At 45.0% G+C, this 24088-nt stretch overlaps 1 protein-coding gene across 2 annotated transcripts in view; it reads right to left on the reverse strand.

Moving 5' to 3' along the window:
- CCDC93 (coiled-coil domain containing 93) overlaps positions 1-11297 on the reverse strand; it is an 87905-nt gene extending 76608 nt beyond the window's left edge. The window contains exons 1-3 of one of the 2 annotated variants that reach the window (XM_060153013.1): positions 11102-11297; positions 6921-7034; positions 5346-5440 (exon numbers count right to left, since the gene is read on the reverse strand). In XM_060153013.1, coding sequence (XP_060008996.1) covers positions 5346-5440; positions 6921-7034; positions 11102-11143 — 251 coding nt within the window. In that variant the 5' untranslated portion in view covers positions 11144-11297. Of the gene's footprint in view, positions 1-5345; positions 5441-6920; positions 7035-11101 lie in introns of those variants that run through there. The other variant, XM_060153014.1, reaches the window with a different exon arrangement.
- Positions 11298-24088: the final 12791 nt, after the last annotated feature.

The raw sequence follows: 24088 nt of genomic DNA on the forward strand, positions 1-24088 counted from the left end.
CTTCTCAGGGGACAGACACCCTTAAGACCGACATCTAACTCAGGCCTGGATGAGTACTTACCTTACCTATGGTCCCTTTAGTATGTCTCATGCCCTCACTCTTGGTAGGAACCAAGGTAGCAATCTAGGGACAGAAGCCAAACAGCTCCCAGAGAATGATCCCATGATCCCTGGAGAACATGCTACAAAACCATGTTTATGTCTACAGTAGCTTTACAAGGTGGGACCAAGGTTAAAACTGCCGAGTGGAAACAGTCCCAGTCCCAGCTCCACTGATATCAAGTCCAATATGTTAAGAGAAAAAATTTGGAGAGGGAACACTGATCCCTGCTGCACACATTCACGGAAGGAAGGACTACCCACCTCCCAGGAGAGAAGTACACGGGAGGACATTTTCACTGCAAACAGAAGGGGTGTGTGTGTAATTTATCCAAAACATCCGAGACGGGGAAGGAAAGTGTCATCTGACTCCCAGCAGCCCCTGCAGGCCCTCCTTTCTGAGCAGCCCGTTCCTAGGACACATGCATCTTCTCTGCCACGAGGTACATGTCCTGCCCCAGTGGAGAAGCCTCTGGTCGTCCAACTCTTCCTGGGGCCCAAATGGGACAGTTTAATAGGAAGGATTGGCAAACCCATTTGGCAACATAGCTAAGGCTCTCTCTCTGATAAGCTTTACTTTTTAATGTGATTTCCATAAGACGCCCATTCCTTGTTCCTTAATTTCTTTTCAACCTGTGAGGGGAAGAGGTGGATGCCTAATTGGCCCTGCTCCCCAGACTCCAAGCTTAGCAAATGAAGATGGTCCCCAGCTCCGGCTTTGCGTCCTTGCTCAGGGCAGGTCTTCACTAGGCATTCACATCTTGGCTCGGCAGGAGGAGAGCGCCCTCTAGTGGCTACAGATCTGTGGGTCTGTGTAGGGTTACTGATTGCCTGCAACCGGTCAGCAGCTTCCAAATCACCATCCAGCCAACCCTCTACCTTCAGACAAGGTTCTCCCTGGCCACTCCTCAGAGACGGCCCACTCTCCCAGTTCATAAGGGCCCTGAGGGAAGGACGCCCAGGGTCATCTCAGGGTTTACAACCCTCTTAAACCCGCTTCCCAAAAACGACTGCCAAGTCTGCAGTGGGGGTGGGGACCGCAGGGAAAGAGGCCGGCTGAGGGGGCAGGAGTCAGGACGTCTTCTTGCGGAAACCTACCAGCCCCCATTCGGCTTCTCCCTGGAGCTCAGAGGAGATCCTCTGACTTGCTGAAAATCAGGGAACACGACAGTCTCAGAGGTCACCAGATGGGCTTCCTAATCTAAGACTCCTCATCTAACAAGCCCACGTTTCATTACAGGTGACAGGCTTGACTCCTTAGCTTTCTGAGTGTTCAGTGCACTGTTTCCTCCTCCACTGCAAACAGTGTGAAAGAGAGTGAATTAAACCAGGGTCTAAACTCCAAGTTCCATCACCTACCATGGAACTTCTGGCAAGCCACCAGGTCCCACTGGTCCAATGATCCCATCATAAAACAAGGGGTAATCCCCCTGTCCTGCCTGTTCAAGGGTTGCTGTGAAGGTAAAATAATAAAATGCATGTGTAAGTGCTCTGCACACAGGTGGCTAGTAAATATGTGCTGTCGAAATGAACCCAGTTAAAAGCCTAAAATCTCATTTATGGACCTCAGAACATAGCACTCTGTGGTAATGGGGTTTTAGGACAGGCTGGGGATAGAGGGTCGAAGCTCATGGAACCCACAAGAAAGAAGGCTCAAGAAGGAGGACAAGGTCCCAACGGAGCCTGGAAGATAACTGTGCCCTGTACACAGGCAAGTGTGCTCCTCAGGGGTGCTGCTGGCCCCCCCCCTCACAGCAGCTGGGGTGTGCGGAGGCACTGCAAACACACGGCGGTATTAATCTGATCTGCAAGTAACCAGAAACTTTGTGGGGGGGACCCCAAACACAGAACATATTCCAAAACCAAACAGAAAAGATTTTTGGATAATTCAGGGCCCTATGGCTATGCCATTTCTCCTGCAGATAAGAAAAGACCCAACTGTCTGATGCACTGCTAGGAGTCTGCTGGGTCTTTACAAGTTAACCCTTGTCAACAGCTTTGCCTTCAGTGGTAGTTCATGGCTGTGCACTTAAAAGCTACACATCAAATACTTACCAGGGAACACAATACGCCCTCAATCCCTTATCCAAACCCTTTAGGAGCAGATGTGTTTCAGAAGTCAGAATTCTTTAGATGTTTGTACCTTAGTATACCTAAGGGGCATATACTGTGTATTAGGTAAGACCCAGTGAAATCTAGAGCAGCACCCGATAATCAAAGAAATGAATATTTCTGCAGTAAAACATATGAATATTCATATAAATGGGATCAATAAAGACTATAAATAACCTTAAGTCAGTTCAGGTCATGTGTTGCCTCCAAATAAGTTTTGTATCGGCACTTGAAAGAAGAAAAACCCATTTTCAGTGTTCTTTAGATATCAGAAACACAGATAAGGGATTGAGAATCGTAGCCCAGAAGGAATGCAATGGAAAGATATCCCAGAACATGAGGGGTGCCACAGGTGGAAGAAGCAATCAGCTCAAAGTGGAACAGAAAGAGGCTTCAACCAAGAGCGTACTCAAGAAGACAGTGAATTCATGTTAGTCGACAGACTGATTAAGAAGCTGGCTGATCTTCATTACAGGTGAAACTACGTGCTTCTCTGTCATCAAGAAAAAAAAAAGGCAATCAGAAATGCAAGGGAAAAAAGCCGTATAAACATGAAGCAAATTGCAGTGTGCTTGATTCTCAATGACTTGCACAGACCATCTCCACCTGCTCGGGCCAAATACTTCCGAATCACCCTCAGCTCCTCTCTTACGCTCCAAATCCAATGTCATGAAATCCTGTCGGTTCTACCTTCAGAATAGATCCAGAATGCCACCACTGCTAGTCCACCGTTCAGGGCACCATCATCTCCTGGGAGGATTACTATAATACACTAAAGAATCTCCCTGATTCCCCTTAATTCGGTAATCGGACCAGGGTTCCTTCTTAAACACAGAACAGATTATGTTCCTCCTCTGCTCAAAACCCTCCAAGGGCTTCCCATCTCACACAGAGTAAACCCCAAGTCCTTACTCTGACCCACAAGGCACCGCACCTGATCTGTCCCCATGACCTCTCTGTGCTGACGTCCTCTGCTCCCCACTCTGCCCTCCACTGCAGGCAAGCTTCTGCTTGGGGCCTTCACGGTGGCAGTTCCCTTTGCCTGGAACCCTCGTCCCTCAAGTCTTAGCTCTAATATCACCCTCTCAACGAGGCCTACACTAACTGAAAACAGCTGCCTCCTGCTCTACGTCCCTCCTCATACCCCTTCCCAGCTTTAATTTTTTTCATAGCACATATTATTTCTATATATAATTTAGTTATTGATTAGTTTTTGGTCTGTCTCCCCCAATAGACTATAAGCTCCATGAGGGCAGGACATTTTTCATTAATGTATCCAGAACAATGCCTGACTGTTCAGTAAATGTGGGAGTTTGATATTTACTGAGTCTATGAATAAATGAAAACAGATCACTTTTGACTATGATACATTGAATATTCTCCTTTAAACAGCACCATTATGGTCCAAAAGATTACAGTTCCTTCTTTCTGACCCCATCACAATTCTCAGTTCTTATTGTAAATCCTGTTTATAGATTTGCTTTTAGAATTTACCTGTAGATAAAGCACGGACAATTTAACTTCTACTACGGAAGAGACTATAAATATTATATGCTAAACATTATAAAAGTGATGTCATGATGATACATGGAGGCTGAAGGATAGAAGGAAAGATAGAGATACTAAAATGTTTACTCAGTTAGGACCTAGGAGAAACCACCTTATGTTAGTGGGTCAAGAAACAGAAGCTTACGTAGATTCAAATTATGCAAGGGATCATAGAAAAACCAGAAAACAATTAAAAGAGTGGAAGATGGAAGGCAAAGGGGATGTAGTGAGTGGTACAGGTGAGCCAACTGCCTCCTCTCATTAGACTTGAATGAAACAGACTGTATACATTGTTGGAGATGTATTAGTGACCACTCTGAAGAATCTAAAACCTGGACAGCCAAGGATGACTGTTTCCAGGTAATAAAACTGGGGTGTAAAATAGGAAGGAGAGACATCAGCTGTATGTTTTGCTCCCTTTGGTAGTATTTGAATTTTTTTTTTTAACCTTCAAGTATGTAACACCTAAATAAAAACAAACAAAAGAACAAGAATACCATCTACCTCTGGATTGAGCTGAACCAACAGGGAGCAGAGCCACATGCCTGGACTCCATCGTACCCTCCCAGTGGAGGACTTTTCACTGCGGGTCGCTGGACATGATGCCACAGCCCCACACAGGTGTTAGGACACAGAGCCCACTACTCATGGCCGGGCACCGATGACAGTATTTCTGTGTCAAACAGCACGTCCTCCTTAACAAGGAGCCAAGAGATGTCTTTTGGTCTTAGTGTTAAGAATTTTGGTGATTCACAGGGACCTATTTTTCTTCTACTGTATGGAAACTGTATATTGGGTAATTTAGCAAGTTTTTTTTCTTCTTTTCGCAGTCAAATCTGTGTCCCACCCTTGGAAAAACAGGGCCTTTACGGCCCCTCACAGGTGTGTCCCTTATCCCCAACTCTGCCTTTTGTTTCCTTTTTTTTTCCTTTTGCTTTGCTTCACTTTTCCAGTATTACTGCTCCCCATGCGTGTTTGTAAACTATCTTTAATCCATTTAGGGGAGGATAAGGCTTCAGAAAAATGAGGATGTAAGTCACAGAATCATACAGATCTGAGATCACAAACCCTCCTTCCTACAGAAAAGAGAACTAAGGTTTGCCCAAGGTCACACGGCTGCCCAGGGCAGGGCTGAGCAGAACTGGGGATCCCAATGGTCTCATGAAATCACCAAGCCCCTGCTGAGCTACGGACGACCAGCCAGGGCACCCTCCCGTGACACCTCCAGCGAGAAGCCCAGGCTGCCTTCTCTCGATGGCAGGCAAAGTGGGGCTCTGCCTTACCCAGAGGCAACGGGGAGGGAAAGAGTCCCCTTCTCCCACCTATTCAACTTCCATCCACATTCACTGCCTTTGGAAAGAGATACGTGAGCAGTCGACAGAAACTGTGATCAAGGAAAAGCATCAGAAATAGCTTATATAACATCAGAATAACATTAGGTGACTCTCATATGTTAGCTGTGTGACCTTGGCTTCTTTCAGCCTATAGGTAAACCGTCTAACACAACTTCTGACACATAGCGCACGCTCAAGAGTTAGCTCTTTTCTCCCCCTCCAGCCTCTTCCATGGCAAGCCAGGTAACTTACATTTTCTGACCTATTGTAGAGTTCTCCTGAAAGAGCAAATCCACATCCACATCAAAGTTGCAAGTGGTGATGCACCAGGTCATGCCTCCTACCACCTGAAAGACACAAAAAGATACCTATTTTCTCTTCCTAGTTTGGGACGAGGGGAAGAAGTGGAAGGTAGATAAAATATAAATCGTTCTTATATACAAAATGGGGTACCCTCAGAGAGATAATACGTGTCCTGACTCCATCCACGACAATTCACCTACACAGCACTGCTGAACACTGTAAAGCTTTCTGCAAAGACGGGAACGGTCTGTATCTGCACTGTTCAGTACACTGCTGCTAGCCACATGCAGTTACTGAGCACTGGACTCATGGCCGGTGGACTGAGAAGCTGACTTCTATCACTAAACGGACCTATGATGCATAGATCCTCTTTGTACTGATGGGACAGACATTCACTCTCAGCTGGGTGAAGTCTTAATCCAATTATAGACAAGTGCCAGACTGCAGAGGAATTATGTATTTTATGGACCAGATATGTGGGTAACAAGGGTGACATTCTGTGACTCATTACTTAATTTCCATGCATCTCATTTTTTTCTACTACCTAAAGGAGATGAGAAACCTTGCTCTAGTTTTGTCAGGGGATTTCTCGGAGATGCAGATGAGACTAAGGCTACAAATCCATTCTGAAACAAAACGTTTTTAGACACAGCCTGATGTTAGAAAAGAACAACAGTGAATCTTATCCCTGGCTATGCTGTAGACTCATGTGAGATGCATAATAAAATACAGATTCCAGTGCCCAGCGCAGACCTAACAAACCAGAATTTCAATGGCTGAGGCCTAGATATCTGTATCACAAAAGAATCTGTGATGTGCAGCCAGGGCCGTGGCCCACTGGAGGACTCAACGCTTTCTTCCACCAGGAAGCTTTCCCGGCCTGCCCCAACTGATCTGAATGCTTCATTTCTGTGCATAGTTCACTGTGGCACTTACCGAATTGTGCCCTTTAGTCTAGGCACGATGTTTTACTGGCCTCTCTCCCCTACTCTTTAGAAGTCAGGCTCTTTGGGTAGAAGGCCTTTGTTCTTATCCTTGTGCCCTCAACACCTACTACCATGCCTTGTGCATAAGAACTGTTCAAGGTTCTGCTGAATTAAATGACTTCATCCCATAGCGATTTCTTCCTCCTCTAAACCCAGCGTTTACCACCCACAGAATACCTGGCAATTGTCTGTGAGCGCCCCGACTTGGGATAGCTCCCTATTACCTCAAATTATTTTATCTTACATAAACTTTCTCTCCCCACCCAAGCTTTCAGTTCCTTGAAAGAAGGAACTATTTATTTTGCTTATCTGTATAGCTCAAAGCTTCGTGCACAGAAAGGACTTCAAGGTGTAGTTACGGATACATGATTATTTTCTTTTAATAGGAAATTTGAACACTTCCATAATGAATCTGAATCCAGGAGAAATGGCAACAAGGACGTAGAGAAAGTAAAAACACAACCTCTTCCTCCTTTCCACGGTAAACCATGCCGTCCTGACAAAAACTAGCCTAACGCTTAGAAAGACTTTGTCTTACCTTGTCAAAAGGTGACAAGCCTTTAATTCTTGCCCTGAAATACCCAGCTGCCACCAACAGCTCCAGAATCTCAGTCAACTTGACGTTTTGTTCTTCATCTTCTCTTGTTTCTACCTAAAACGAAAGCAAAAGGCTGGTAAAAGCTACCTTGGATAAAGGAACACCAGGTATATTTCCGATGCCACAATCTCATTGCCAAGGAGCAGGTGACATTGGCTGTATCAGGGCATTCATGCCAGAGCGCGGGGACACAGTGCTGCCAGAGTCGCACAGAACAGGGTCCCTGGTCCTAACCTGCTGTTAATCGTCTTAGGTGGGGGGGGGGGGGGGGCGAGAAGACGCGCACAGGTGCTATGGACGCTTCATCAGGTGTGAAGGAATCCAGGGAAAGGAAGCTTCCAGCACATCACCACCCTGTTCTCTAACATGTGACTCGTATGGCAGGCTTCTCGACTGGATTATAAACTCCTTTCAGACGGAACAGGTAGTTTGTTTTGTTTAAGTTTATACTCATCTTGGTCCTAGAAGTTACTGACAAGGGGGGCAAGAACAAAGAATTCAAACCTGTGTCTCCATCTGCGCTTTGATCTCTACAGCAAATATAAGGAAGGCTTTCAACCCAGATATATTACGGGCAGATTACTACCACACAACAGGATTGCCTTAAAAATAAAAATAAGGATTTTATTTAAATGTTTTTAATTAATATCCTACCTTTGCTCTCAGGCTGTTTATCTACGAGTTCAATATATCTAAATATTCCAGTACTTTTGCCTCCATTTACTTTCCTGAACTGTACCTTTCCTGACTTCCATTATTGCAGAAAATAAAAAACTACTACCTCTCTACAGAAAACAATGCCAAGGGACCCTGGTTTAAATCCTCATACCCACCTCTGACTACTCCCTTACCCAACAATGCCTGCTAAATCTTCCTTAACTACGCAGCTCACGTTTATCCTCCCTTCCCTTCCCTTTTCTTTGCACATTATGCCAGGACTATGGCAACTGCCTCTCAATCTTCCTTCCCCGTTAATTTGTCTTGCTCATTCCTTCCGAAATCACAGCTTTCTCATCATCCCTCTTCAGCTCGGCCCCCAGCCCTCATCATTAAGGCATCATTCACTGTCTATCAGATAAATTCCAAACGTCTTGGTTTGGCATTCAGATCTTGGGCTGCAACCTATCTTTTCAGCTTCATCCTTTACCTCCTGCCAAAACAATACAGACATGGCTGTGGCCAAGCTAAACAAGCCCTGTTCACTCTCATTCTTTCACGGCTCTCCTGATATTCTCTAACCACCCAGACACCACCTTCAACCCCTAGCTCCTATTCAATGTCAACCCTACAGCCTAAAGTGGTCACTCCTCTGCATTTCTATTGTATTTATAGTCCGTCATTCATACAATTATCAACCTCTTTTGAGTGAGATGTCTGGTGTTAATGGACACGCCAGTCTCTCCAAATAGACTATTAGCTGGTTCAGGGGAGGACCCATATATTCCATATATTATCCACCCACGTTTACTCCTCTGTTCTGAACAGCATTAGACTCCAAGAACACACTTGTTAAGTATGGAATGACATGCTCAAACATTACATAAAGTGCATGACCTAAGCCAGTCTCGTATTAACAAAATGTTTTCATAGTCGTGACACTGATAATGGAAATTCAAGTTTATTTTAAAGGACAAACTGCCAGGAGAAGGGGCACACATGTAGGGCTTTCCTGGTGGCGCGGTGGTTGAGAGTCCGCCTGCCGATGCAGGGGACACGAGTTCGTCCTGCCCCAGTCCGGGAAGATCCCACATGCCGCGGAGCGGCTGGGCCCGTGAGCCATGGCCGCTGAGCCTGCGCGTCCGGAGCCTGTGCTCCGCAACGGGAGAGGCCACAGCAGTGAGAGGCCCGTGTACCGCAAAAAAAAAAAAAAAAAAAAAGAAGGAGCACACAGCTGGACATGGAACTATTCACGTGACTGTTTAGTCTCTTGCAGTGTGTGGTGATGGAAGAGACAGCCTTGCAACACTGCTCAGTTTACTTCCCTCTCAAAGGACCCTGGTCTGGCCTATCAAAGATTCTGAAGGTTAGCATTCACTAATTCCTAGGAGACACGCAAAAGTAAATATTAATAATTCACACATTCTCTTCCTTGGCAAAAGATCTGTGATGGTTGAGAACCATCTACAAGTCAAGAGACACAAAGAGAAGAGAAAATAAAGAATAGTTATGGTTCATAAAAATAGTATAGAAAAGGAAAATGGATGATATAAGTATTTTCTTAAAACTCCCGGGATGTAAAACAGGAACCCTTCATTCGTTCAATCGTTTATCATGAAAACGCTTCCAAGAAGAGGACAAGACATCTGGGGAAGGGCATCCCTGCCTCAGCCTGCACCTAATGAGCACCCACTGCCCACACCATGGCAGGTGCCTGGCCCATGCTTCCCATCCACTTATCCCACGAATGGAGAAGTGTACTTTTGCAATGCACCCTGCGAAGTAACTTTTTAGCACGAGACAATGAATGGAGAATGTTAATAGGACTCCAAATTCAATTCACAGATTAACACTAAAACAAAATGCAAAAGGGTCACTGGCTAATGTGCAGGGAATGAAAGAACATCCTCTCTTTAAGCCATAAAAAGTCACCAGGCTGGGTAATACATCCCATTGTTAAAACTAAAATTCTGATAAAGATGAATGCTGTGAGCTCTTAAACCAGGCACACTAAATTATCAGTTGTCTGATACTGGAGTTCACATAAGCTGGAAGGCAGGGCCACGTCTAACTATATCTCTATCCTTCACATACATACAATAAAGGGCTTACAAAATTGAATTTAATGAATTAACCGGACTAGTGACAGCTTAATGACATATTCATATGTACTGGTCTTTGAACGAAGTGATAATAATTGGATTTTTATATTCACCCTGTTTTCCTCCCAATTGCCAGGAACTTGGAAAAGTGACAAATTAGACCCAGTCTCCTGACAGTGAAGGGTTAAACAAAGGACAAACAGGGGCAAGTTGCTTTTTATTTTAGAAAGACTCTACTGGTAGTACAGTGGGACAATGAAAACGTCAGAAAACTTGCTAGGTTTTCTGGAGATAACAAAATGCATTTGCATTCTGGGAACACACACTGACAGCTTAAGTCTGTCCTTCCATTAGTACACCTCCAGCTTTTATGCACAGAACAGTGATCCTTCAATTAGTGGTACTAGTGGGATTTAAGAATTGAGGATGCGGGGAGAGGGGAAAAGAAGCAAGATTGGCCACAGGCAGCTAAGTGTGAAGGGACCACGCACCATGTCAAGAAATCAGTCCCTCTGACAAACGCCTGCTTCAGAACCCTAGAAAGGGGACAGAGGTGCAGCGTGGATTCCATTTCTTTCAGGAATCTAGTAAACTAGACTAGCTTTTGAGCAAATCAATTGGAATAGAGGACAGATGCAAACCACCTAGCTAAGTGATATTTGCAGCCAAAAGGAAATGCACTTTTCCTCTCCTTCCAGGTAATGTGTATGTAAATACAGAAACCGTTGATCATCCTGTCCCTCAGGACCAAGTGAGTACTTAATAACAAACACCTCCCTTCTGAGGAAGCAGCGACGGTTTCCGCCCGGCCACTCCGCACGGCTCCCAAACTTCCTCCCGCCGGCCCGGCGGGGCGTGGGGACAAACGCAGGGCGGCATTCCCTCCCGATACCAAGGCGGCGGGTGCCTGCCGCCAGGACCCCGTGGGCCCGGGGAGGTGGCGGCCGGCGCCACAAGGTCACCGCCCTTTGCACAACCCGAGCCCGGACCGTCCCAGCGCGCGTCTCGTGACTACTGGGCGCAGCACCCCCTGTCCTCGAGGCGAGCCGAGCGGCGCCGGGGATCGCGGGGCACTGCCGGGGGAAGCCGGAGAGGTGGGACCCCAGGCCCCGCGGGGCCTGGTGCTGCGTCGGCACAGGTATTGGGCTGAGAAGGTTCCCTCCGTCCCGGGAGACCCGGCACCGGCTGAAGTTTGTCCCCGCCCACGCCCACACTTGCTTGGCCCCCAGCGGACAGGGCCGGTGCTCCCGGCGGCGGACACACCTGAGAGAGGGGGCGGGGCGCCCTAATCGCAGCTGGCCCCGTGGGCTTGGCCCTCTTTCGGAAACCCGGACGTGTCAGGGCGGGAGGGGGGTTCCTTACCTCCGGGAGACCCTGGCCTTCCGGCCCCTTGGGCAACCCCATGATCTCGTCGGACTGCCGTGCGGCGGCAGCGAAGCCCGCGGAGCGTCCGGAGGAAGCTGTCCCCAGCCCCGAAGCTGCTACCGGGGTGGAGTGCAAAGCGGTAACTTCCTCCCGCCGCCGCCGCTGCCGCCGCCGCCGCCGCCGCCGGCCGGGAGCTCCCTAGCCCGGCGGAGCATGCGCGTTGGGGCGGGAGCGCTGCGCGACTGCGCCTGCGCGAGGGCAGGTCCGGGAGAGGTCCGGACTCGATCTGGAGCGTGAGCTGCAGTCCAGGCCGCCTGCCGAGTTCCACGTTCTGCGGAGCTTCGCGCCGGGGCTCTGCATTTTCCTCGAGGTGCTTTATAAAAGGGATTATTCTTCTATCTTGGGGAAATTTTGCATCCTGGTTCCCGTCTCTGCTTCTCACGGGCATCAGATGCCCCAAGTGGGTTCGGTCCTCTCCGCGAGCTGGACTTCGGAAGCCCGCTTGCTTCCGGGTCAAGGCTTGAGCACTGATGAGCTTGGCGATTCAGACCCGGCTCGTTGTGGCTCAGAATCGGGGTGTCCCCTGATTAACGCGCACTTGGGCAAACTTCTTGATATACGGACCAGGGAACCGAGTACCCGAAGAAGGATTCTTCAGGTCGCTGCCTCCCCAGTGTCCGAGCCAGTGCAGCGTGTTCCCCGGGAACTCACCCCCACCATCCCCAGTTTCGGGTTCTTCCTGAGGAGAAGGTCATCTCTGAGAACGCGACTCCGGTATTGACGTCATTTTAGCTACATCGTTTACCTGAAGCACCCCTTGTCTGTTCCAGAGGATGGCAACTATGTAAAGGAGTGGTGTCCCTAGCCACAAGCCCCTCGCACCCGCTCCATAATGGGCTTCTCCAGCCTTTTTTGTTTAAGCGATGAAGAAAGAAGTGACATGTGAAAACTTTTCTGTAGGGAAGATCCTTCCCTCTGTGAGTATGTAGGGTGGGGCGGGGGGAGGGGGCAGAGCGAGGAGTGTGAGGCTATGAGCCCCTTGAGATCAAAGAGGTTGTGTGTGTTTTCCTCTCTGCATCCCCAGCATCTTAAAAAGTAGGTACTCAGTTAATGTTTGTCCTTGAAGAAATTCTTTGTGCCTTTTGTACTCCTCCTCGAGTTTATCCTGACAGAACAGAGATTACTCTGGAACCAGAGTATACAAATTGTTGGAAGCATCCTAAGAATGACCATTTCCTTCTAAAATGTAGTTGGTAAATATTGCTAACAGTATTTAGCAGTAATTTGAATATGCAGATTAAGGTGCTATGAGAACTCTCTTGACTGTGTTGTGTGATATTTTGCTCTCATCCATTGTGAAGCCAGTGAAACTCAGTGTCTAAGGTGCCCACACTCATAACTTCTCAGATGTGTTATCTTTGTAATCTTAAAATTGTCCTTCCCTGAGATGGTATAGGATGAGGGGAACTAAAGGTGGATAATTTGTAGCCATTGTTGAATGACCAGACAGGTGTTGATGCCTAGGGAACGGGTAGCATAATCTCACATAGCAGCAAGGCTAAATAGCTGTATTTAAAGTACCTTGGGGAATAGGGCCTGGAGAGTAATAGGACTCAGGTAGGCCACACTGGACTTCCCTGTTGTAAATGACTTTGCAATGTTTTAAATAAACATGAGCAGCTATCTTTCCCAGTAAGAAACCATCCTGTCTGTGTAGGGTGACAGTAGCAGAGTCAGGGTGGCAGCATGCCTTTTTTTTTTTTTTTAAAGATCCAGCAGGGGGTCTTCCCTGGTGGTGCAGTGCTTAAGAATCCTCCTGCCAATGTAGGGGACACGTGTTTGAGCCCTGGTCTGGGAAGATCCCACATGCCTCAGAGCAACTAAGCCTGTGCACCACAACTACTGAGCCTACGCTCTAGAGCCTGCAAGCCACAACTACTCAGCCTGCGCCCCACAACTACTAAAGTCCATGCACCTAGAGCCTGTGCTCCACAGCAAGAGAAGCCACCGCAATGAAAAGCCTACACATTGCAACGAAGAGTAGCCCCTGCTTGCCACAACTAGAAAAATCCCGTGCGCAGCAATGAAGACCCAACACAGCCAAAAATAAAATAAAAAATAAATAAGTAAATTTGTATTAAAAAAAAACCAATCCAGCAAGATAGCCATGGCAACAATCAAGAAAGCTTGAGTAGGACCCCCGTGTTCATTGCAGCACTATTTACAATAGCCAGGACATGGAAGCAACCTTAATGTCCATCAACAGAAGAATGGATAAAGAAGATGTGGTACATATATACAATGGAATATTACTCAGCCATAAAAAGGAATGAAATCGTGCAATTTGCAGAGATGTGGATGGACCTAGAGACTGTAATACAGAGTGAAGTAAGTCAGAAAGAGAAAAATATACTATAATGTCACTTATATGTGGAATCTAGAAAAATGATACAGGTGAACTTATTTGTGAAGCAGAAAGAGAGACACAGAGGTAAGGAACAGACGTATGGATACCAGGGGAGGTGGGATGAATTGGGAGATTGGAAGTGACATATATACACTACTATGTATAAAATAGATAACTAATGAGAACTTACTGTATACCACACAGAACTCTACTCAGTGCTCTGTGGTAACCTAAATGGGAAGGAAATCCAAAAAAGAGCGGATATATGTATACGTATGGCTGATTCACTTTTCTGTACAGCAGAAACTAACACAACATTGTAAAGCAACTATACCCCAATAAAAAATAATAAAAAAAGAAAAAGAAAAAGAAAGCTTGAGTAGGGACTTCCCTGGTGGTCCAGTGGTTAAGAATCCACCTCCCAATGCAGGGGATGCAGGTTCGATCCCTGGTCAGGGGACTAAGATCCCATATGCCATGGGGCAACTAAGCCCCGTGCCAAAACTACTGAGCCCACATGCCACTACGGAGCCCACGTGCTCTGGAGCCCATGCACCACAACTAGAGAGAACCCTGCACACTGCAACAAAGAGCCCGTGCATCGCAACAAAGATCCCACGTGCCACAACTAAGACCCAATACAGCCAAAAATAAATAAATAAATAAATAAAATAAACATGAAAAAAAAGAAAGAGCATCTCATCACAAGAAAAACAATTAAAAAGAAAGAAAGTTTGAGTAGCCCAAACCTTCTCTAATGTTTGCCTTAGAGAAGACCTCAAACAGATAATATCAGAAGAGGAGGTTTGTGAGGGCTCAGATAAATGCATCTCTCCCCTTCTTCTGGCTCAGGGTACCCATACACACATTTTATCTCCCTAGTGGGGTATTTGGGGATTAAGGATCAGTCTGTCCCTCCTCTGCACATCCAGTACAGAGATGTGTGATGTTCTTCTAAGTGCAAGATTCTCGGGAACTCCACAGATACTTTCCTTTTCCAGGTAAAAAGTTGCTACAGTAAAGAGCTTCCTGTTAGGATCACCTTTATCCTGGGTGACAGTTTTACAAAGCCTCAGTCATTCTGTCCTCATGTTTCTCCCAGCTCTTCCACTCCAGGGCTCTTACTGTAACCAAGAAGGGGAATTGTGAAGTCTTGAAGCAGGCAGTTAGACAGCAACTGTGGGTGTTTAGAAAAGTAGAGCGATACAATTTAGGGCACATAGCATGTTATTGGCAGTGCTTGGACTAGAGCCCCAAATTTCTGGTTCACAGTATCCTTTTATCCTTCCATCATCCATCCATCCATCCAACAAATACTCCTGAGTTCCTTTACGTCAGTGGCTCTCAAACTAGGCTGCACCTTGGAATCACCAAGGGGGTTTTAAAAGGTACCAGTGCCTTGAATTCTAGCCCCAGAGATTCTGGTTTAATTGATCTGGAAAGAAGCATGAATACTGAATTTTTTCCCTTGGAATATATTGTTTATCTATAAAGCAATACAGGTATATGTACGTGGGCAACACAGTAGTAACTACAGTGACTACATTATTATTGTTTCTTTATCAATTACAGTGGCATACAAAATTTAAGATTCCTAAACAAACTAAGAGTCTTTAAGTTAAATGAGTTCTTCCTGAAAATTCTTAGTTGTATGCTGATCTATTCTCATGCAGTAAAGTTTTACAACACACTACCCTGTATTTAGCATGTCACATTTCTGTAGTAAAAAATAGAGGCACAGATGATACAAGCAAACCTAACCCTCCTCTGCTTCTGGACACAACCCAGCACACACACACACGGAAACACACACACTTGGATGAGTTCTTCTAGTGCATTTTCCCAAACGTGGTAGTTTTATTAAAGAATTCCAACAATTTCCATAATTTTCACAACCACACTCTATTCACTGCCTTACAAAGGACTTGACGAGGATCCAGCTACACAGCAATGAATAAATGCTTGAGAACATCTCTTACATTCTGTATCTCCTGCAGAAAATGATATCTAACATTTTCTTGGTAAAATGATTGGGGAGGCAGGTGGATTTTTAAAGCTTCACAGGTGATTTTGATGAGCGGCCAATTTGACAACCACTCTCTCTGTGCCAAAGACTCGTTCCTGGTGCTGGAGATACTGCAGTTAGCAAACCAGACAAGATGATGACAGAAATTAAACATGTAAATTAATACGATAGTATTGGAGTTTAAGAAAAAAAAATGTCATGAAGAACCTAGGGGTAAGACAGGAATAAAGACACAGACCTACTAGAGAATGGACTTGAGGATATGGGGAGGGGGAAGGGTAAGCTGTGACAAAGTGAGAGTGGCATGGACATATATACACCACCAAACGTAAAATAGATAGCTAGTGGGAAGCAGCCGCATAGCACAGGGAGATCAGTTCGGTGCTTTGTGACCACCCAGAGGGGTGGGATAGGGAGGGTGGGAGGGAGGGAGACGCAAGAGGGAAGAGATATGGGAACATATGTCTATGTATAACTGATGCACTTTGTTATAAAGCAGAAACTAACACACCATTGTAAAGCAATTATACTCCAGTAAAGATGTAAAAAAAAAAAGATAGTATTGGATACAAATAAGTGTTCTTCACGAAAAAGAAACAGTGTAATGTGATAGGGAATATTTGGAGTCAGAGGCTCTTTTAGATCTGTCATCATGTACATCTTTTAGATGAAGGGGGCAGTATAGGGCTTTCAGGTGCCATTTGAAGGGAGACCCAAATCTTAAGAAGGTGCCATGGGAAGATCTCCTTCCAGGCAGAAGGAGCATCTAGGGTGTTCTGGACAACCTCTCTTTGCCCCTCCAGACCCACTCTTACCCCTCTCGCCTTGCTTGCCGCTATACAAAGCTGGCCAGTAAGGGTTCGTCAGCAGGACTTGGGGTACGGGTGCCTAGGATGTGAGGATCTGGAGTGTTGATCCTGGGGTGGCAAGTTCTGGGGTGTGGGACCTGCAAAGTAGGGTATCAATAGTAATTTGGCAAACTGTATCGAGAACTTACAACATATCCTTGGACGTGATACTTCCATTCTTAGGACTTAGGCACACAGATCTTCATCATGATGTTATTTATGAGAGGAAAACCTGGAAACTATGTAAATAGCCCATGAAAAGGGAATGGGTAAATACATCAGAGTATGTCCTTTTGGTGCAACATCATGTTGCCTGTAAAAAACGTTCACTGCAGCAGGCCAGGAAAGAAAAGGGTAAGAGATGAGGCTATATAAATATTAGCAATGTCTGCCTGTCAAAAACTCATTAAAACATTTAAAAGGCAAACTGGAAAACTATTCATTACCAGTGGCAAGAGTTCTTGCAAATGAGGAAGAAAAGTTTAATGGAAAAATGAGCCAAAGACTTGAATAGGGAATTACTCAAAGGAATTGTCACTGTATATATGAAAAATATTCTCAGCCTCACGTGAGTTATAACCTTTGCACGGAAGACATAATTAATGTTTTGAGGACATTAAACTAATGCCATAACACTCCCTCATCATTAAGGTTTTGCAAGGGTTTTGGAGGGCAATTTGGCAAAGTTAATTTGTTACCAAATATCCATTGAGTGCCTACTGTGTGCCAGGCAGGGAGAAGGGTTCTCGGTGGGGTTGGAAGTTGTGATTCAGCACCCAAGGGGCATATGCAGTTTTCACAGTGACTGAGAGTCATTACCGACAATTTAGCACCCAGCCATTGTGGATGTCAAGTTTCCTGGATTGAATTTGAGTCATAAGAATTGCTTTGGCTGGACAAAGTGAGAGAGTGACATGGACATATATACACCACCAAACGTAAAACAGATAGCTAGTGGGAAGCAGCCGCACAGCACAGGGAGATCGGTGCTTTGTGACCGCCTGGAGGGGTGGGATACGGAGGGTAGGAGGGAGATGCAAGAGGGAGGAAATATGGGAACATATGTCTATGTATAACTGATTCACTTTGTTATAAAGCAGAAACTAACACCCTGTTGTAAAGCAATTATGCTCCAATAAAGATATTAAAAAAAAAAGAAAAAATCAAGTAATGTTTTGAAAATCGAAAAAAAAAAAAAAGAATTGCTTTGGCTGGAGGAATGAGGGAAGATACGAGACTGTACCAGTTCTGGGTGGGGATGCTAAGAGCCCTTCTGTTCGTTCCAACCGTTATGAGAACGCACCCATGCAGCCACGGCTCCCTCTGCCTGGGTCCCTCCATGAGAAACAGAGAAGGGAGAAGACCTGAGACCCAGCCCAGCCAGCCCCATGAGTGGGGTATCAGTGTGAGCACTGAGATTTGGCGGTTGTTTGCTGACATCATCATCACAGCGTAGTCTGACTAATGTACCACACAAGGGAGAATTGTCTCTCCAGATGCCACAAGCACCCCCAAACCTCTGACGGAAAAACACTGAGTACAGTAAGTGAACAAAATGGAGCTGTGAGATGAACGTGCACAGAAAAATAATACATCAAAATAATACAACAAAAATAATATGGACGAATACAAAATAAGACGACGAAAAGTAATCACCTCAAAGCTACGTGACTGCAGGTGACATACGTGCCATTCATGGCAGGTTGAAAGGTGGGATGAGAAGGCAGAGAAGGACGAATGGCTTTGAGTGGGAAGTCAGTGAGATTTTCTCCAGGGATATCCATTTAAGAGCTGGGGTGGAGTAAGAGACACTGCAGGGGAAAGCGTTTGGGGCTGAGGGATGTGCGCGGGCAGAGCAGAGGGTACCTGGGTGAGCCTGAGGGACTGGACTTCAGAGAGCGGGAGGTGGAGGGGCCCCGCCCACGCAGGGCCTTGAGGGCCCCCCCCCCCCCGCCCAAGGTGTTCGGATTTCACCTAAGCACAAGGACAGCGATCAGAGAGCTTGAAGAAAAAGTATTTCATAAACACGTTCGTCTTGTCCCTGGAGTCAGTTCAGCCCTTGGTTCACAGAAATGGACTTTGGGTTTCAAATGTCCCCCAGTGACAAGATTGCTCATGTAAAACTCCTACTACTGTTCATGTTATGGGGACTCAGTAAACAGCAACAGCCTAAACCCAGCCCTTACACCGTCTGGAAACGGTAGGGGAGGAAACAATTGACTCAGGAAATGTATTTCTAAATAAAGTGCGTTTATGTAACGTTATCCAAGGAACCACAGTTCCATCAAGTTTCTGTGTGAAGCTAAATGAAAAAGGTCCAAAATTACTTTAGAAGAGAGACCAAAAAATGATGTTTTCCTGGATCAGTAGGAGAGACTTCTTAAATAGTCTTAAATAAAGACATATTATGCTTTCATTATCTTGAAATCAAATAAAATGGAAATAATTTACTAGGAAGATTTACAATTATGTTGTAGTTTTCTGAAATGTTCTCCTAAGACCCTTCATGTTTCTTGGCAAAGACAAATGATTGCTGCAGTGTTTCTGGATTATTTGATTGGATTTGTTAAAACAACAAAACTGCTCTATTTACTCTACCTGCAAACAATGACATGGAAGTCGTCAGCTTATAAGATTGACATTTAAATCATCTAAAATTAGAAAACATCATCCTAAAAATTTTAATTCTAACAGGCTTCTTTTTGAAACCCTTACTTAATAGCAATAAAAGTAAGAGGAAAATAAATCAGAATTAAATTAGTAGAGAGAGAAAAAATCATCTTGTTGCAGTTCTGGATCCTCAAAATTGGACTCATCACAAGGTGGGATCAACTTGGAAGGTAAGTCACTTCTGTTCTCAGGCTGTGTGGATAGAGGGCTGAATCCAGTGCTGCGGGTAGTGACATTTCTTGTTGAGAGTAGAGGATGTGATGGACCGGCAAAGACCCTCAACAGAGAAAACGCCTGGGGAGTTTCCTCCCCACTTTCCAGCTGCAGGACAGAGGATCCTCTTTTTAAGAACTACACATGTGGACAAGGAGGTGTGCAGGAGATTGTTCATGGCAAGCATTTTGTTTTTTTTCGGTACACGGGCCTCTCACTGTTGTGGCCTCTCCTGTCGCGGAGCACAGGCTTCAGACGTGCAGGCTCAGCGGCCATGGCTCATGGGCCCAGCTGCTCCGCGGCATGTGGGATCTTCCAGGACCGGGACACGAACCCGTGCCCCCTGCATTGGCAGGCGTACTCTCAACCACTGCGCCACCAGGGAAGCCCATGGCAAGCATTTTTTGAGATAGAAAAATACAATGACCTAAATATTCATCAAACGAAGGATGGATATATATTTTATATATATATATATATATATATATATATATATATAATTTGGGATATCTCCCTAGTTTAATATCCAGGGGTGAAAATGAACTAGAGTTATGTGTTTGAAGATGGATAATTGTGAAACATATAAAGTTGAATTTTTAAGAAAAGCAACATTCATAAGGATTTGCTAAGTTTACACACATTCAAGATAATATTAGTCAATGCTTCTGGATACATAAATATGTAGTAAAAGTGTGAAAGCCTGCCTGGGAATTATGCTCGTGACTGTGATTCTCTCGGGGTCAGGGGAGATGGAGCAGGGAAAGGAGTGGGAAGGAGGGTCAGAGATCATCTATTCTATCTGTAATGTTTTATTTCCTGGGGAAAGAAGATCTAAGGCAAATATGATATAATGTCAATATTTGATAAAGGTGGGCAATAAATACATGGGCAATTTTATTATTCTTATTTTCTGCATATTTTAACTATTTATAGTAAAATATACTAAAAATGAAATAAAGAAAAACTTTAAAGTGAATTAGCGGCAAGAAAGAGGGGACAGAGGGTGTAGACTCCTCTGTGGAGAAGCTTGGTTATGAATTGAAGGAAAGAAATAAGATGGTTAGGGGTACGTGATTGATGGAGAGTTTGTTTCTTTGGCTTTTTTAAGAGACAGCAGGGACTGGAATATCTTTTATTAAATTGCAGGGAAGAAGCCAGATGAGAAAAAAAAAAAAAGTTGAAAATACAGACTTGAACCTTAGTGCCTTAGCTCTTACCAATCTCCCTAAAAAATGCATGTTTTTCTCCCCGTTAGATTGTCAGCTCCTCAAGGAAGGACAAGGGCTGTGTGTTTTCTGTTTATCTTAATGCCCAGAGCCTGCCTCGAACAAGTGCACCATGGATGGATGGATGGATGAAAAGATGTAGGCCAGGTGCACAATATTAGCATAACGTGTGCATCAGAATGGCCACCAGGTGGCAGATGTGACAGTGATTATCCTTTCAGAGAAAAGAGTTCAGATGGACCACAGTTATAACTGTATTCTTGAGTAAGCTTATGTAAGTGAAATACACCCAATATTTACATGGGAATTTGGGACTGTCTTATCACCTATTGATTTCTCATTTCAAATATCAGTAGGTCAACTTAGTCATTCTTGGAAAAAGAGCTCTTGGTGTAAAAAAATGCAGTTGCATTGATTTGTGGTTAAAAAAGGGACTAGACTAGACACATGTGTCCATCTTCTTTCTGTCCTGGTATCCAGATAGTATGAGAGCAAAAGTATGATTCCACAAGGACAAAAAGAATGGAAGAGGAAACCAAAAAAAGCTATTATAACCAGTTCAGTAAATGGGTTATACTCGATAAGCGGCCAACAGGAAGAAATCTGGTTTTCCTCCCACCCATCTTCTTTAAAGTTGCTCTGTTAGAGTTCCTTTCCCCCCCAATCTGGATCAGATCTTGTGCAGATTCTAAGGCTCTTATGGGCACTTTGGGAGGCTAAAATCGTCTCCTTGTCAGGTATTAAAAAGTCCAGTCTAATCTAATCTTCAATCTTTCATCCACTTCATACCTTCTCCCCCTTCCTAGCTTGAATCTGACCTGGAATTCTGCAAAATGGAAGCAGGGTTCATGGACTATTTTTTTTTTTTTTAATGCGGTACGCGGGCCTCTCACTGTTGTGGCCTCTTCCGCTGCGGAGCACAGGCTCCGGACGCGCAGGCTCAGCGGTCATGGCTCACGGGCCCAGCCGCTCCACGGCATGTGGGATCTTCCGGGACCCGGGCACGAACCCGTGTCCCCTGCATCGGCAGGCGGACTCTCAACCACTGTGCCACCAGGGGAGCCCCATGGACTATTCTTTTATTGCTCTCACCCCACTTCTTCCCACATTCACTAACTGATGCTTCAGCCCCTCCCAGTGTCATGCCCAAGGGGAACCAGAATTAGAAGAGGAAAATTGTATTTGATTGGGCTGTTATGCCTGTCATTGATGCCTCTGTGTGACAGGTGCCCCAAGCTGATCCCTTCTGGTGAGCATGCTGTTGTAGTATTTTTTTGCTAACTGTCTCGTGGGACTTGTGAACTTGCTCTGTTCTCCCCACACTTCACTGGGGGAAACACCATGCTGCTGACATCTCATGCAGTTCCCTCTATTCTCCTTCCATGTGCTCCTGAAGAAAGCTCATTCTGCTAGTGCATAATGAGGTGGGGGGTCCTCTCAAGCTCACTCTCACCTTCCTGGTTTTCCACTTAGTTCCTGGAACTCGTGAATCTCCGTCCAATCCAACTATGAAAGTTTATAGACTATTCCCACTCTAGTCTCTTCTTTGTTCTACACAGGTAATACCAGGTAGCCTCAGGTGATTAGAAGGCACTAATCTCTCCACCCCCCACCCATCAGACGCCCTAAGTCCAGAGGACATGGGTCTAGTTCACCCCCAAAGCACTCTCTTCCCACACTTTGCCCGACTGCCCAGGTTGCAGCATAGAGCAGACCTACAGGTGTCTGCAGCTCAGCAGAAGCTGGCTGGGGCCCAAGATGTTAGTCTCTACCCATGGCAGAGAATCCCAGGGTCTTGAGTGTGTGTTGAGAAGCTTCCCTTTGTTGGGCCTGAGGGGTAGAGAGAAGCATCCACTTTAAATGTTCCCACTCCCACGTATAATTATTTAAAAAAATCTTGACTCACTTTGAAGAATCTCCAGCCTTTCTTTTTCCCTCCCTCCCTCCTTCCTTCCTCCCTCCCTCCTTCCCTCCTTCCTTCCTTCCTTCCTTCCTTCCTCTCTCTCTCTCTCTGTCTCTCTCCCTCCCTCCCTCCTTTCCTCTTTCTTGCTTTCTCTTCATATATGCATAGAGGTGGAAGGTAGGCTAAGGGCACAGGACCTGTTTCACGATCTCATAGTGAGTCTTATATGAATGGTCTAGCATCTTTCTTTGGAATATGGGGGTACATTACATTCTAGGTTTTAAACCTCAGCCAAAACTCCAATTTTTTTTAAAAAACCTCACTTCACAGCCTTGTATGCTGTACTTATACAATTACAGTTATAGATATTTACTAATTATAATTAATAATAATTCACATATGAAAGGGAGCCCTTGGAAATTAAAAAAAGATAGCTGATTAAAAATCAATAGAAGAGTTGTAAGATAGAGCAAAGGAAATGTCCAGGAGGTCAGACATCATAATAGAAGACAGTAGGGGAGGCGATTTTCAAAGATATAATAAAAGAGTGTCCAGATTAGAAAGACCCTCCAAATGCCACGCATAACGAATGGAAAAGTGATTCACACCAAAGCACAGTATTATGACATTTCACAACACTAGTGATGAAGAGAAGATGCCAAGATTTTACAGAGAAAAAGACCAGGTCACAGAGAAATGAGAATTAGAATGTCATGATTTTGCAACAGTAGCACTGGAAGCTAGAACAAAATGGAGTGACACATTCAAAATTCTAATGAAAAATTATTTTTAACCTAGAATTCTGTACTCCAGTAAGATTTTAATCAACCAGGGGAATAGAATAAAAATAAACATAAACATGCAAAATGTACTTGCTAGTCACCTGTGACGTCCATTCTTCCTTGCTTCCTTTGTAGCAGAACCTGTTTGGTGTAAAAATATGCTCAGTTAAATTTCTAACTAACCTTGAAACCTTCCTCTGCCTGAAGACAATAAGTTTCCTCTTTGATCAAAGCTGGTGACTTAATGTGTTTTGTTGGTGTCTGTATTCCCAATGCCCAGTGGAGTAGGTTTTCAATGACAGGTTTTTTAAATGAATAAATGAGCCAAACAGTGAAGAGATATCATCCTCCTCTATCACCTTCCAAGATTTGCCCACCCTCCTTTAAGACTTCAGCATTTAATTCATAGTTTATTTTCCTCACCATCTTTGGCTCACAACCTCCATGATTTCAACGCCCACACTATCCTTCCAACCTCAGACCTCACTGTGCCTCGACCTTTAAAGGGATGAGCTAGATTATTCCCAGATTCTGTTCCTTGCATCTATATTTTCGTCTCCCAAAATTTTTTATTGCCTCTCGGCAGAACAATTACAATACCTCCAGTACTCTTTCATCCCATGACACTGCCATCTGATTTATCATGTGAACAATGCAGCCCCCTGATATAAAAACCCATTTATTAGAAATAGTCTGAGGAGTTTGTTTTCCCTTCACAATCTCGTTCCAACATGTCCTCCTCTCCTAACCTCACACAGCCACCCTAGATTTCTCACCTCTTCTCAGAACCCGCCTGCAATCATCCCAGTTCTTTGCAATTGTTTATACTGTTCCCTCTGCCTGGAACTGAACTTGCATTCCCTCCAGCCCACAGTGCTTCATCTCAGCCAATTAAAAATGTACCCATTG

This window comes from Lagenorhynchus albirostris, chromosome 6 (genome assembly GCF_949774975.1).
Source record: "Lagenorhynchus albirostris chromosome 6, mLagAlb1.1, whole genome shotgun sequence".
Lineage (NCBI taxonomy): Eukaryota > Metazoa > Chordata > Mammalia > Artiodactyla > Delphinidae > Lagenorhynchus > Lagenorhynchus albirostris.